General features: G+C 45.4%; 1 protein-coding gene across 18 annotated transcripts in view; it reads left to right on the forward strand.

Annotated features, from left to right (window-relative positions):
* Kif1b (kinesin family member 1B) overlaps positions 1–13182 on the forward strand; it is a 132465-nt gene extending 119283 nt beyond the window's left edge. For 16 of the 18 annotated variants that reach the window (XM_076933731.1, XM_034503347.2, XM_034503333.2 and 13 more), the window contains 9 exons: positions 363–424; positions 1564–1709; positions 1884–2123; positions 3684–3755; positions 5370–5491; positions 7179–7328; positions 7567–7759; positions 7965–8083; positions 8797–13182. In XM_076933731.1, coding sequence (XP_076789846.1) covers positions 363–424; positions 1564–1709; positions 1884–2123; positions 3684–3755; positions 5370–5491; positions 7179–7328; positions 7567–7759; positions 7965–8083; positions 8797–8839 — 1147 coding nt within the window. In that variant the 3' untranslated portion in view covers positions 8840–13182. The remainder of the gene's footprint in view (positions 1–362; positions 425–1563; positions 1710–1883; positions 2124–3683; positions 3756–5369; positions 5492–7178; positions 7329–7566; positions 7760–7964; positions 8084–8796) is intronic. The other 2 variants (XM_034503349.2, XM_034503350.2) reach the window with 1 other exon arrangement.
* Positions 13183–14916: the final 1734 nt, after the last annotated feature.

Below are 14916 nucleotides of genomic sequence, written 5' to 3' on the forward strand. Positions count from 1 at the left end.
GAGCCACAGCCCACGTCACGGCTCCAGAAAACTGACTCCCAAGCTGACCTTCAACCTACGCATGCAAATACACAGACACACACACACACACACACACACACAGACACACAGACACACACACACACAGACACACACACACAGACACACACACAAACACACACACACAAACACACACAGACACACATACACACACAGACACAGACAGACACACACACAAATAAATAAAAATGAAAATAGTGTATATCTAAGTATGAAATTGTAGCCCATTGAGAAGACTTGATCTTTCTTAAGTAAACAAACCCAGGTTTTCCCGTTTTGTGCTACAAGACGCTCATCAGCTGTTCTACTTTATACTCAAATAGCAACCGAGTGACTGGGATCTACGAGCTGAGCCTGTGCAAAATGGCAGACACTGGGAGCCCTGGTAAGTTCTTACCACACCATGTTCTTCAAGAGTATTGCTAAAAAAATTGGAGTCTCATTTATGTTGGGAAGAAGAAAGTATTTTTTAGTATTTTACAAACTAGTTTGGTGGTGGTGGTAAGATACACCGTTTGATTTATGGTTTATTTATTTAATGTGATTATAAAAATGGTGCCCCACAACTAGGCTGTGAAATACGAACTTGTTGAGAGAATTAGAATAACTTTGGCTTAGTGGGGCATGGCACACACCTTCAGTCTCAGCACTCAGGAGGCAGAGGCAGGTGCGTATCTGTGAGTTTGAGGCCAACCTGGTCTACAAAGCAAGTTCTACAGACATACAGAGATTCAAAGAAACCCTGTCTCAAAAAACAAAAAAATCTTTGGCTTAGAAAGCATTTCTTGAGACAGGATTTTGTTCAGGCCTGCAACTTACAGCAGCCCCTTGCCTTCCAAGTGTTAGGATCTCAGGTTCTAAGCCATGGAGCCGAGCTATTCAGAAAACCTTACAACTGCTCACTATGCCACCTTATCAAAGATCATTTGTCAGCCTCAGACTATTGATCAATAATATCAGCTTTACCAGGGAAATTATCAGAAATCCATGTTTATGGCTGAAATACTGGTTAATAATGGTAAAGAATTTGTTTAGTTCATACAAGACCATAGTCTGAGCCCAGCATTTCAATGAAAGAAAACATTTCTTTCATAGCTTTTGAGACAGGGTTTCTCTGTGTAGCCCTGGCTGTCCTGGAACTTGCTTTGCAGTAGACCAGACTGGCCTTGAACTCAGAGATCCACCTTCCTCTGCCTTTCAAGTACTGGGGTTAAAGGCATGTGCCACTACCTCCTGCCTTCTTATTTTTTTAACACATGGTCTCACTAGGTACCCCAGACTAGTATGAAACTCAGTGTTTAGACCATGCTAACTTAAAACTCACAGGGATTACCTACTTCTGCCTCTTCAATGCATGAATGGAAGGCATGCACCACACCACTCATTAATAATAAAATCTTATAGATTTTTTAGGCCAAATTTAGTTTACCATTTAAAAATGTGTAAGAGTAATTTATTTTGACTTAAATTGGAATTAGATTCTCTTCTGTGGGATTAAAAAACAACAAACATGGTTTCTCTTAGGCATGCAGAGGCGGAGGAGAAAAGTCTTGGACACCTCGGTGGCATATGTGCGGGGAGAGGAGAACCTAGCAGGCTGGCGACCTCGTGGAGACAGCCTCATCCTGGAACACCAGTGGGAGCTGGAGAAGCTGGAGCTGCTGCATGAGGTATCAAGGGCATCCTGGGCCTCAGGGACTCGGGCAGGACAGCAGCCTGGGCCAAGGCTCACCCCTGCCTTCTCTCCAGGACTCCTCCGCTCTTTGACTTCCTGTGATGATGAAAGCATATGATCTGCATATGAAAACACTTAATGAGCTTGGGTAATATGTTCCTGTTCTCAGGTGGAAAAAACTCGCCACTTCTTGCTGCTTCGGGAGAGACTTGGTGACAGCATACCCAAGTCTCTTAGTGACTCATTGTCCCCCAGCCTCAGCAGTGGGACCCTTAGCACATCGACCAGCATCTCTTCTCAGATCTCAACCACCACCTTTGAAAGCGCCATCACACCGAGCGAGAGCAGTGGCTACGACTCAGCAGACATTGAGAGCCTGGTAGACCGAGAGAAAGAGCTGGCTACAAAGGTGGGAAATCCTTCCTCCTTTCTTCGAGTCCCTACCACCAGGCACTGAGATAGTCTCTCTTCCGTCATTTTCCGAAGCTCTCTCACACTGAACGTAGAAATACTAAGGGTCAGTTCTTGCCCTGAGCTTAAGAACGGTCCCAAGCACTTCACATGCTGTGTCCTATAGAGTTGGCATTGTGAGAACACACATTAGGGGCATCTGGTAGCTTAGGGAATTTATGTGGTAAAAGGGACAGGAAATGGAAGGGATCCTGTATGGGATCCAACACTTCCTGTATGGGATTCCTGTAACACTTCCTGTATGGGATCCAACACTTCCTGTATGGGATTCCTGTAACACTTCCTGTATGGGCTTCCTGTAACACTTCCTGTATGGGCTTCCAACACTTCCCAGAGGGTCCAGGGAATGATGTAAATATTTCAAATGGTATTTGTTTGCTCCTGCAGATTTTAAACAAGATTAAAAATTCTTTAGTAGGAATAATGGTATATAGCTCAGAGGTACTTTCGCCCAGCATGTGCCAGACTGTGAGTTGGACCTTAAGTACTGCCAAAAATACATTAAATTAAGCAACAATAAAAATTTTTCTTTAGCAGAAATAAAATGGATAGCTTTGTGAGACTGAGGCAGAGAGAGCTCCTTGTTACAGTGACCCATTAGAAATGATGAAGCCTCTTTAAAGAGGGGAAGAAGGGTTCTGGATGGATGGAGAAGGCAAGAATTTGAGGATGACTCCTGGGTACGCAGTTGCCTGTCGTTGGCGAAGAGGAAATAGAAAACTGAGAGGGGTTTTTGGTTTGTCTTGTCTTAGTAGTCAAGTGGTCTTTTAGTGTGTTTAGGAAAGCGTGTCCAGCCAGAAGGGTTCATGGTTTTGGTTTTCCAGTGTGAGGAGTTAAACTTAGGTCCTCGTGTGTGCTTGGCAAACAGTCTACCACTAGGCTACATTCCCAACCCTTGTCTTTTATTGAATTGAGAATTAGAAAGATTCTAATCTTGTAGAAAAAGATTGCATTCTTTTGGGTTTCTGAGACACAGTCTTCCTGTATTGCCTTGGCTGGCTTGAAGCTTGTTGTCTAGATCAAGCTGACCTTAAATTTGCAGCAACCTGTTCCTGGTTCTGTCTGCTGAGTGCTGGGATTCTAATCTAATCTAATGTATATTGCCATGCCTGGTTCTGCTGTTATATTCCTATTGAGATAGGGTTTCTCTGTAGCCCTTGCTGTCCTGAAACTTTGTAGACCAGGCTAGTCTTGAACTCACAGAGATCTGCCTGCCTCTGCTTCTCTAATGCTATCATGGGCCACCAATGCTCTGCTTCTAAGAACTTCTATGCTATGTCCGTAGTAATTTGCTTTGGTTGTATTAAGGATGGTTGTTGAAATCTATTTGCTTTTTCTCGCCTTAACTAGACCTATGCTAGCTTTCCTCAGCATATTCTTAGGTATTCTAAGCTAGCACAGGTGTAGGACATGTTAGTTCTCATATACAGGACTTCATTTAGCCATTGGAGTTTTATGTTCAGCCTTGACTAACTGACTATCTTTCTCTCATTTTTAGTGCCTGCAGCTTCTCACCCACACTTTCAACCGAGAATTCAGCCAGGTACATGGCAGTGTCAGTGACTGTAAGGTGAGCATACTCAGCCATTGCTTTTCCATTGTGGTGTTGACCATTTTCTTCCCAGCTTCCCAGTCCGGATTTCCAGTCAGAACTTCTGCTGCTTTTAGAGGTTGAGATGGGTGTGAACTATGTCTGCAGGTATGTAGCATTGAGATGGATCTGGACTGTGTCTGCAGGTGTGTAGTGTTATGCTCTGGCATGGCTTCTGATTTTGTCAGAACACTGACTTCTGAAGTTGGTAGACCCCTTCTAGGATGCATAGGGTCACTGTCGTAGGAAATATTTAGGTTTGTTTGTTTGTTTTGTTTTGTTTTGTTTTTGAGTCCCTTAGAAGAGCTTGTGATATTGGCAAGTACTATGCTTTTGTGTGAAACAAAAACTTGAGGCTATTGGTGACATCAGGGTTAATGCATTCAGCAAAGAAGGCTAGTTCTTGAGAGGACTTTTGTGTCCTTCATGGCCTTAATTAGCCTGATGCTTTGGCTTTTCCTCAGTCCTCCCATCGGTTGCCTGCCTGAGTCTGTTTGTACTTCACATACCTTCCTCTAGACACTCCCGTGGGTGGCTCCCTCATCATTTCTGGGTTGCCTTCTTGGGAGTGGGCCTCTTTCAGCCCCCAAGCAGGCCAGAGACCCCCTGAAATGTTTGGTTTTCCCTTTTATTATTTTAATTTTATATGTATGAATATTTTACATGCATGTAGCTCTATGCATCGCGTTTTGTGCCTGGTACCTGTGGAAGTCAGAAAAGGGCATTGGATCCTCTGGAACTGAAGTCACAGATAGTTGTGAAGTACTAAGTCCATGCTGAGACTCAAACCCAGGTCCTCTGTAAGAGCAGCCAGTTCTCTTAACCACTGAGATGTATTTCTGGCCCTACTATCTGGTACTTTTATTTTATTGATTGATTGATTGATTGATTGGGGTTTTTTGAGGCATGGTGTAACTATGTATCGCTGGCTGCTCAGGAAATTGCTATGGTAGTATCTTGACCTCCCAGGGGTCTGCTTGCCTCTGCCTCCTGAGTACTGAAATTAAAGAAATGGGCCTGACTATCTGGCACGCTTTGAAAGTCTGTCTCCCTTCTTCATTAATGTATGCTCCATAAGTGCAGGCCTTTGCCATGTGCGTCAACAGCGCATGTGTGCTCTAGGTGCCTGGCATTTATGTGACAATTGTGAGACGAGCAAGGAGAATTAGAGACACAAAAAGTTTCTCATTCTTCCCCCACACCCAAATCTCTCCTTCCTCCTCCTTTTTTTTCTCACTCTGGGGATAGAACCAAGGGTTTGGTGCATTACCTACGAGCAGAAATAACTGTGTATAGAGGCTTGTTTTCTTTAATGACTTTGAATCAGCCTTAAAAAAAAAAAAAAGGTACTAGTTGTCATGGACAACTTTTGCTGCTCTGCGGCAGAGGCAGAGGAGAAGTGCTCGCTGTGCAGGCCTGAGAACCTGAGTTCAGACCCCCAGCATCCACATAAAAGCACCTGCAGCGGACACGCCTGTGATCCCAGTGCTGAGGAGGCAGGGACAGGTGGATCCTGGGCTTGCTGGCCAGCTAGTCTAATATTGAGCTCCATTGTGTTGCTGCTGAATCTCACTGGTGCCCTCCTTGTTGTAGCTGTCTGACATCTCTCCAATTGGACGGGACCCCTCGGTGTCCAGTTTCAGCAGTTCCACCCTCACACCCTCCTCCACATGCCCCTCTCTGGTGGACTCCAGGAACAGCTCTATGGATCAGAAGTAAGTACTCAGATTTCACAGAGACAAGCAAAGTGCCAGCTTTTCTATAGTCTGGACTCCGTAAGCATCACTGTCTTATTCTGGACAACTCTAAAATGTGTGGGCACTTTTTAAATGTAATTTTATTTAGGATGTTATTAGCTGTATGAAATTGTTATATGTGCTACTAAGAAAGCAAAAGCTAATTAAAAACACCAATCAAATGTAAGATGCATCCCAGTTCAAGAAATGACAAAGCACGGAGGGAGGACCAGGGAGATGGCACCGATGATGAGGTGCTCACTGTGCAGGCCTGAGAACCTGAGTTCAGACCCCCAGCATCCACATAAAAGCACCTGCAGTGGACACGCCTGTGATCCCAGTGCTGAGGAGGCAGAGACAGGTGGATCCTGGGCTTGCTGGCCAGCTAGTCTAATGTTGAGCTCCAGATTCAGTGAGAGTCTCTGTCTCAAAAATATCCACAAGGCTCAGGGAACTTCACAGAAGAGGGAACAGAGGGAATTCAAGAGCTTGGGGATGGAGGGAGGCGGGGGATGAACCAAGCATTGGTGGTGCACACCTTTAATCCCAGCACTTGGGAGGCAGAGGCAAGCAGATCTCAGAGTTTGAGACCAGCCTGGTCTACAAATGAGTTCCAGGACACCCAGGGCTACACAGAGAAACCCTGTCAAAAGAAACAAACAAAAACAAACAAAACAAAAAGCAAACAAACAACAGAAACCCTTACAGCTGGGGGATGGGAGGAGTGCCGTGCAATGCTGTCTTCTGGACATGGCATGGCCATTGCACTCATGAAGCCATGGCAGCTATGGTCACCTGCCTGAGACCTGCACGAGATGAAGCCAGTCCACAGATAGGGGTGAGTCTCACAAGGCCCAATTCCTAGTTGAGGGGCTACTAGCAACTGATGGCTGCTGGGAAAGAGTTCTTTGTCTTTGTGGCATGTCTACTGGTCTGTGCTCTAGTATATGGCCCCATGCCTGTGTGAATATAGATACTAACTGAACTCACCAGATTACTAACAAGAAGTTAGAAGGGGTGTGTGTTGGTGAAGCAGAGGGAGTTGAGGGCTGTAGAGAGGTGGAGATGATCACGATACATTGTATAGGGCTCACAGAAGAAATAGATACTATAGAAAAGGTAAAAACTTTCACAGTTAAGTGGAGAATGATAGGAAGGCATCTAGTGTTGACCTCTGGCTTCCGCATGCATGAGCCCCCCCACACACACACACACACAAAGCTATTCTAGGAAATCTCTAACAACCAGAACAGAGGCCTAAAGAATGATCACTGCTGTACTCCTGTGCTCTTAGGAACCTTCTCATCTAGGTCCAGGTACTTCCTCTGATTGGGAGTCTACCAGTCCCAGATGCTGCTGCTGTCATTCAGGGGCCTCACTTTGAGAACTACTCTGTCAGTTCTGGCCCTAAGACTGATAGGACACTCCTGAGGGAACACAGTTCATATTCAGGTGCTTATGTTCTTAGGATAGCAGGAGAGCCTGTGACTCAGTGGTCCCCAGTGTCCTTTTCCAAAGAAAATGAGCTGAAATTGAGAATTACGTTTCTGACACCAGCTTGTTTTGCCTCTGGTACTTGGGCCGGGGCACTGTGTCTTGGTTAGCACATGTCCACAATTGCTTTGACCTTACTAAAATGCTTCTTACTCTTTTCTTCCTCTGTAAGGACCCCAGAAGCCAACTCTCGTGCCTCCAGTCCCTGCCAAGAATTTGAACAGTTTCAGATTGTCCCAACTGTGGAGACGCCCTATTTGGCCCGAGCAGGAAAGAATGAATTTCTCAATCTTGTTCCAGACATTGAAGAAGTCAGAGCGGGGTGAGTGCTGTGGCCCGCAGCCTTTGTAGGGCACACGGATTGTCCTTGCTGTGGGCAGTGGGTGCCTGAGCCTGACGCTCTGTGCTGCTGTGGCGTTTGCATGATAATCTAGGCCAAATGGGTCACTTTCCTGTCCTGTTGCATCTGAGGGTCGCCTCGTGGAAGCATGTGTTGACAGATCTCAGCTCATTGCTGTTTGCTTTAGGAGACACTGACCTCTTCTGCAATGTCCTTGTAGCTCAGTGGTGTCTAAGAAGGGATACCTGCATTTCAAAGAGCCACTTTCCAGCAGCTGGGCTAAACACTTCGTTGTGGTTCGTCGTCCTTACGTCTTCATCTATAACAGTGACAAAGACCCAGTAGAACGTGGCATCATTAACCTGTCTACAGCACAGGTGGAGTACAGCGAGGACCAACAGGCTATGGTGAAGGTCAGTCTGTCCTGACTTTGCTGTCTGTTGCTACCTGTGTTCTTCCCTTTAGAGGTTGACATTCTGTTCTGTGACATGGATCCTACTTTATATCTGGGTTGCTTGAACTTTCAGTGTGAAGTGCTCTGACCCTGTGAATACGGCAAGATGGCCCTAGATATTCATTCTTCCCAATAACTGTCTTTTACTTAATGTCTCTTTCCAGACACCTAATACTTTCGCTGTATGCACAAAGCACCGTGGGGTCCTTCTGCAAGCTCTCAATGACAAAGACATGAATGACTGGTTATATGCCTTTAACCCACTTCTGGCTGGCACAATAAGGTAAGATGCTGCTCCTTTGCTTTATTTTGTCATGCTGAGACAGTCTTAACATATAGCCAAGCTGGATGCTAAGTTCTCCACCTCATCTCAAGGCTGCAATTACAGGTGTGCACTACCATGCCTGGCTCTAGGTGGCTGTTTCCTTTCTCTACTTGGCTTCAGCCCCAGAGACAGCCAGCATAGATAGGAAACATGCATCGTTCTAACTGGGTTGAAAATGGAAGCAAGGCAAGGGTACAACAAGTTACAGGGTGAGAATGAGTGCCCTGCTTCCCCTGAGGTATCATGTGTCCTCAGCTGTAAGGACATTGGCCATAGGCATGGCTATACCACTTAATCAGCTTTTGGTTTCAGTTTTCAGGAGGTCTGCAGAGGGTCCAGAGCACTGAGTAAAGGAAGGACTGGGAGTGCTTTAACGGACTCCCACTGTTCAGCCCTCTGCGTGAGGAGTGTAACTCACAGAGTTCCTAGCGTAGAGACCTCATAGCTGCCACTTTGCTACTATTAAGAGTCATAATGAACATATCTGCTATGCAGGACATCTGATATGCGACCCCTGTGAAAAGGTTATTCAGTCCCCAAAGGGGTCCCAACCCACAAGTTGAGAACTGCTGGTCTAGCTATTTGTTTAGGAGCATAGAAACCTGGGCCTGCGGTGTCACCTGTGAGACCAGCATCCACTTTTCTAATCCTGCCTCCTGTTTTTCTCATAGGTCAAAACTCTCTCGCAGATGCCCAAGCCAGCCAAAGTACTAAGCGATTCTCCTGAGCCTTGCTCACCTTCGACAGATAAAGAAAGTGTTACCTCTCATTCTCTTTGTGATTCTTGACGGTTATTCTTGTATGTAATCCTGTGGCTTAACGACTTTCCCTTGTCACCCTGCACCTCTCTAGTTCTCCTGGTCCCTATCTCCATGGCTCTGTACTCTTCTTATTCTTGTGCTAAGACTTGTAGCATGTGGCCTAACAAAGGGGAACAAAACCACTACACATTCATATACACTCACACTCACACACCCTGAGGGGATCCAGCAGATCTCCAAATGATTTTCCTGTGTACTTCACCTTCCTTTTGGATGATAGGTCCCCTTCATGGTCACTGTCCAGCTGTTGTCTTTGAATAGCTCTGGTTTTCAGGGTAAATTCTCTGTCTCTCTTTTTTTCCCCTTTATTTATGATAATCTACTTTTTTCTGGGTGGCTTAGAGACTAAGGGAGGAGACGTTTGTTATTGTCAGGAGAAAAACCTTGCTTTCTCTCTCTGTCTCTGTCTCTATCTCTATCTCTGTCTCTCTATCTGTATGTCTCTTTCTCTGTGCATCTCTCTGTCTCTTTCTGTGTCTCTCTGTGTCTCTGTCTCTCTCTCTCTCTCTCTCTCTCTCTCTCTCTCTCTCTCTCTCCTCTCTCTCTCTCTTTCTCTGGTGGCTAATCCTTGTGTTTCTATTCAGGGAAAGCACTGTGGGAAGCTCAGTAATGGGATTTATATTCTCTGTCTAAATCAGGGCTCAGAGCATGGATTTATATTGTGGAAAATACAGAGGGGCTTTTGTGATTGGCCTGGAACCACGGCTGCTGCTGGCCCTTTAAGGCTCAGGCTACTGCAGTAGATTGGGCAGTGGGTCACAAGTGTGGGAGTTAAAGGCTGACTGTAGTTCCTCACAGCAGGGTCCTACAAACTTGTCTCCTCACTGGGAGGAGGCTGTTGTCTAGGATTTTCCCAACCCTCTCCTCCGCATTACTATTTGGAATTATGTGATGTCAGGAACAGATTTCCCACGCGAGGGATTGGGGAGTGTTTGGCTTTCTGGTGGTAGACTGGACCATTGTTGCTTTGAGAGTGCTGAGTGCACCTTGTGATTGTCTAGTCCCCTTTGATCAAAGACTTTAGCTTCAGCATCAGTTCTGAGGTCTCCATCTAAATCCAGTGGCCATTTCCAGTAATACCTGTCTCCATCCGAACAAACATGGCACTGTTTTCTGAATGCCAGAACTGACCAGTCCCACCACCACTCCAAACAAATCAGAAGACATTTAGGGTCGAAAAGATTGTCTCCCAACTGGCCTGTAGTTTGCTACTGGATCGGGACATGCGCCCCCCCCCCCCGCCCCCACTGTCCCTGTGGAGTTTGGAAACACTCCTGAGGAAAAATTCACTGCTACCAGTTTCTGTGGCTTCTAACAAGCCAGGTCTCTGGGTTCAAGAGGTTCATAGAAAATAGCGCTCTTCCTCCACTGGCCAGTCATGTTGGGGACTGAGTAGGGCACAGAATGCCCAATGGGGCTACTTCAGTTGCTGTGTCAGTGACTTGGGGCTCATTCAGGCTGCTGTTTACTGGTCTCGCCAGCCTGTTTCAGCATCACTCACACACCCAGGAAGGCATCTGCTCATCTCCACTCTGGGAAGGTTCCTGGTTACCTGAGGGTAGAGAAGGAATGGATTTCCTTCTGGTCAGGAGCTCATCTCCACTGCAGAGCAGCCACTAGGGAGGCTAGCATGCAGCCCCTTGCTTCTGACCTCTCAGCAGGGCTTCTCTCTGAAGAACAGGACTCCCAGCTTCTTTTGTTACAGTTGCTTTGCAAAGAAAAGGAAAAGTGGACCGTGGAGAAAAGAAAGGGAAGAAATCAGACTGTTCTTATCCAAAAGATGATCAACTCTGGTAGATTTTTAAAACTTTCTTTCTCTCCTTAAAGTATAGGTTACTAACTGTAATGTTACTTGTTTTCTAAGCGTATATATGAGATTTTTAATGTAGTTAGAAGTCTCTGTTGTCTAATGGACACAACATGTCCTTCTGGTGTATACTCAAATTCAGCAGGCTCTGTCTACGCTTATAGACAGTTTCCTGGACCAGAACTAAATCTACTTTCAGGGAAATGAAGATCCAAGGTCGTTCTTAAACTGAATCACTGATGTTGCTGCTGTTAGGAAGTTAGACAGAAGGATCCGTGTCTGTGACGAGAGAGAGGTGTGAAACCTGAGGGAGGGTGACATTGTGTGATACACTAACCCCTGCGATGACTTGTGTTTTAACTCAAACAAAACTGGTTTAGAAAGTCTTTGCTTTGCAAATATCAAATGTTAGCCTGAACCAAACTGGACTGCTCCTTCATCTGAGGCCCCCTAGGAGGCCTCGTTAGGAAACCAGGGAAAGTAAGGTTGGAGCTTGGGCACCTGTGCCTCTACCTGCCGCTGTTGGACCCCTCTCACTGTAAGGCCCATGATCAGATCAGACTTTGAACATTGGGGCTTTATGTTCTGTTTCCAGGCAAGGTCACCTTTGCTTCGAAGCTCTGAAAGAGAAAGGGTTTTATGGCAAGACATGAGAGTTTTGTGGTTGCCATCGTAGCAGGAAAGACAACTAACCTTTAAGGAAACTATTTTTAATTCTTCAAAGTACTCCTTTAAATAAAACACTTACAAGGAAAACATATAAATTACAGAAAAGTGAGTGCTGGGTAAAATGAATTGGCCTCCCCTTCCTTTACGTCTTTCTCCTCCTTCCTCCCAAGCCAATAGAGCATCTGTGCCCGCCAGTGCTCAGGCCTTGCCTGCTTCTGGGAGACTGCCCTGGGAGTCAGTCAGCTCTCAGTCCCAGACTCTGCAGGGACCAGGCAGTCCCTGCACAAGGTTAGGCAGGAGCACAGGCCAGACTGCTTCTGAGCGTGCCCCTGATTTCCATCCATAAATGAGAAGCTTGGTGAGGTGAGAGCTGAAGGTTCCTCAGCTAAGAAACCATTATATTTTTTCCCTTCAGCTATGTGGAATTTGTATACCTATTCTTCAAATTTTTTTTATCTTGTTTAGATGAAGGAATGAATGGTTGTGAAAGGTGTTTGCGGTCTAAAATCATGATATTTCCTGGCACATATTTCAAAGCCTAGACTTTGTTACCTGCTGCTTCTTGTCTAATTTACAGGGATATTTAATTTTGTAAGGTATTTGTATATTTATACAGCTGTAATGAATTGCACATTGGACTGAAAGGGGAAGGTCCTACCCTGTGTGGCTCCTGCTGGGACTCTTGCATTTTCCTCGTGGGTACTGTGCTTTCACTCTTCTGAACAATACCAGGGCTGCGGTTTGTTTAGCATGGGTCCATCACTTTTCATTTGGGTTCCTTTTGGAAAATGTAATCTTTAACTTGCTCTGTGAGAAGAAAGGAATAATTCTGTTGCTGCTCTTGGAAGGTGTGCTGAATCCATTTGAGTGAAACTGGCGCTGTGTACTGCAGCCATCCACCATGACCTGTGAGCCACCAAGAGAGAGTAAGGCCACGACCATGGAGCAAGTCAGAGATCGTCAGCTGAGAGATTTACTGTTACTGTTCAGAAGGCCATTTATGAAGTAGATATTTGAGCTCTTTAAAAAAAAAATCTTAAGAGAGCCCCTAATTACTCAAAAAAAGAGTTGATACTGAACTGGTGATAAAACCTCACAGCCGGAAGTTAGGGGCATTGCTTAGTGGTATAGCACTTGGCAGTTATGTGTGATGCCTCTGGTTCAATCCCGGGACTGCAGATCAGACAGCCTCACAGTAGATAGCTGCTCAGACAGAAAGTCCAGGCACAGGTTGGTCCTGTGCCAAACCCTGGATGTTACATGTTGTCATGTCTTTAATTGATTCTTTTCATGCTGTGCATTCCGGCATCAGTTCACCTAAGTTCACCTAAGGGACCCACCAGCCTCCTCATGTTTAAGCATTATTGTAGACTTTGTGGCTCTAACATCCTTGTCTGTTGAGAGTGGAGTCTCTTGTCATCATCCCCATGCTATAACAGAATCCATGAAGCATAAGTGGCCTTTCTGAACCAAGACTTTGCAAACTGATCTCTCCCCAGGGAAGGAGTTGAGCACAAGCAACAATGTACATTATTAATTTTGGATTTCATTTTCATGTTTTATTTTGTAAATATCTAATGTTTGGAGCTTGAGTATACAAAATGTAAATACAGTTCTTGTATTTGTACTAATGCTGGTTCTTTTGCTGTATAGCCCTAGCTGTGTAATGCAGACATTCTCTAGCTGTGTATGGTAACCTTGCATCACAGACCTGCTAATGAACGAGGTGAAAGTAATAAAGGTACAACCAGTGCATCGCACCACCTGTGCTTTTATTCTTTTGTTTTGGTTTTTGGAGACAGGGCTCCTCTGTGTAGCCCTGTTGTCTGTAGACCAGGCTGGCCTCGAACTCAGAGATCTGCCTCCAGAGTACTGGGATAAAGGAATGCACCACCGCCTCTACACTTTTGTATTTTATTCTTATGCCCTTTGGAAAGCCATTGCATATGAATTAAGATTCTTTCAGAGACAATTTTATTTATATATTTATTTATTTATTTTGTTTTTTTGAGACTGGGTTTGTCTGTGTAACCCTGGCTGTGCTGGAACTCACTTTGTAAACCAAGGTGGCTTCAAACTCAGAGATCTGCCTCCCTGTGCCTCAAGAGTGCTACTATTAAAGGTATGTGCGACTCACACAGTGGTGCAGGAGGCACAGGGAGGTGGATCTCTTGAGTTCTCAGCCAGCCGCTTGGTCTACAGAGTGAAAAACCAAAAAAAAAAAAAAAAAAAAAAAAAAAAAGCAAAGAAAATTACCATGCCTGGTATTAACTGTCTAAAAACCAACTGTGGTTTGTGGTTTTCTGATATAACTAGAGAAGTACATGTGCTGTTGTTTGAAAGAGTTTTCTGCCAAATGTGTAAGCCACTATTTTGTCTAAAGGATGTGGAAATTCTCCAGAAGCCCCTGTTGTAGAACTGCCCATGATAAGTTGTATTGTACTTGGGGCTGGGGAAGGCTGGGGAGGGTGGTAGTGTGAAATCTGCAGTGAGCTTCCCCTTGTAAGCAGAGCACAGGTGAGGGACCACGGTCATGAAGTCTGTACCTAGGCAAAGACAATGACGTGGTCAGGTTGGCAGTGCACACCTATAATCTCAGTACTTGGGAGGCTAAAGCAGGAGGGTCAAGAGTTCCAGGTCAGGGCTGGGAATGGAGCTCAGGTGATAGACTGTTGACCCAGCATGCACAGAGCCTCCAGCAACACATAAACCTGGTGTGCTGGTACCTGTAGCCTTGGCCTCCAGGCAGTATAAAGGCAGGAGGATTAAGAGCTCATGTATATCATATTCCAGGCCAGTCGACCGTACCAAAACCGAAACAGTGATGTGTTCAATGGACATTTGAGCATCCACCCAACACTTGCGAATGACCTGAGTGCAGTCTTTCCGCCAGAGACAGCATGCAGAGGCACCTGTGGCCTCCACTGCAGTGAGAGGTACTCACATGTATAGCACTAAGTGAACAGCATTGGATACCTCAAGGAAGGAGGGTGACACAGAATTACCTTTCAGAAATGGGGTTTATTAGGAGCGAGGGTCTCAAGACCAAGATCAGGCCACAAAGTGAGAGGGAAAGCATTAGGGAAAAAAATGGTGGGTGTGTGTGTGTGTGTGTGTACATGCTCTCTCATGTGCACATAAGCGAGGCAGAAGTGAAAGGGCCTTAAAACCTATAGAGGTGCTCTAGTAAGAATAAGAATCGGGCTGGAGAGATGGCTCAGCAGTTAAGAGCACTGGCTGCTCTTCCAGAGGTCCTGAGTTCAATTCCCAGCACCCACATGGTGGCTCACAACCATCTGTAATGGGATCCAATGCCCTCTTCTGGTGTGTCTGAAGACAGCCGCAATGTACTCATATGCATAAAGTAAATAAATCTTATTTTTATTTTTTATTTTTTTAATTTTTTTTGGTTTTTCAAGATAAAGTTTCTCTGTGTAGTCCTGGCTGTCCTGGAACTCACTCTGTAGACCAGGCTGGCCACGAACTCAGAAATC

This window comes from Arvicanthis niloticus, chromosome 5 (assembly GCF_011762505.2).
Source record: "Arvicanthis niloticus isolate mArvNil1 chromosome 5, mArvNil1.pat.X, whole genome shotgun sequence".
NCBI lineage: Eukaryota > Metazoa > Chordata > Mammalia > Rodentia > Muridae > Arvicanthis > Arvicanthis niloticus.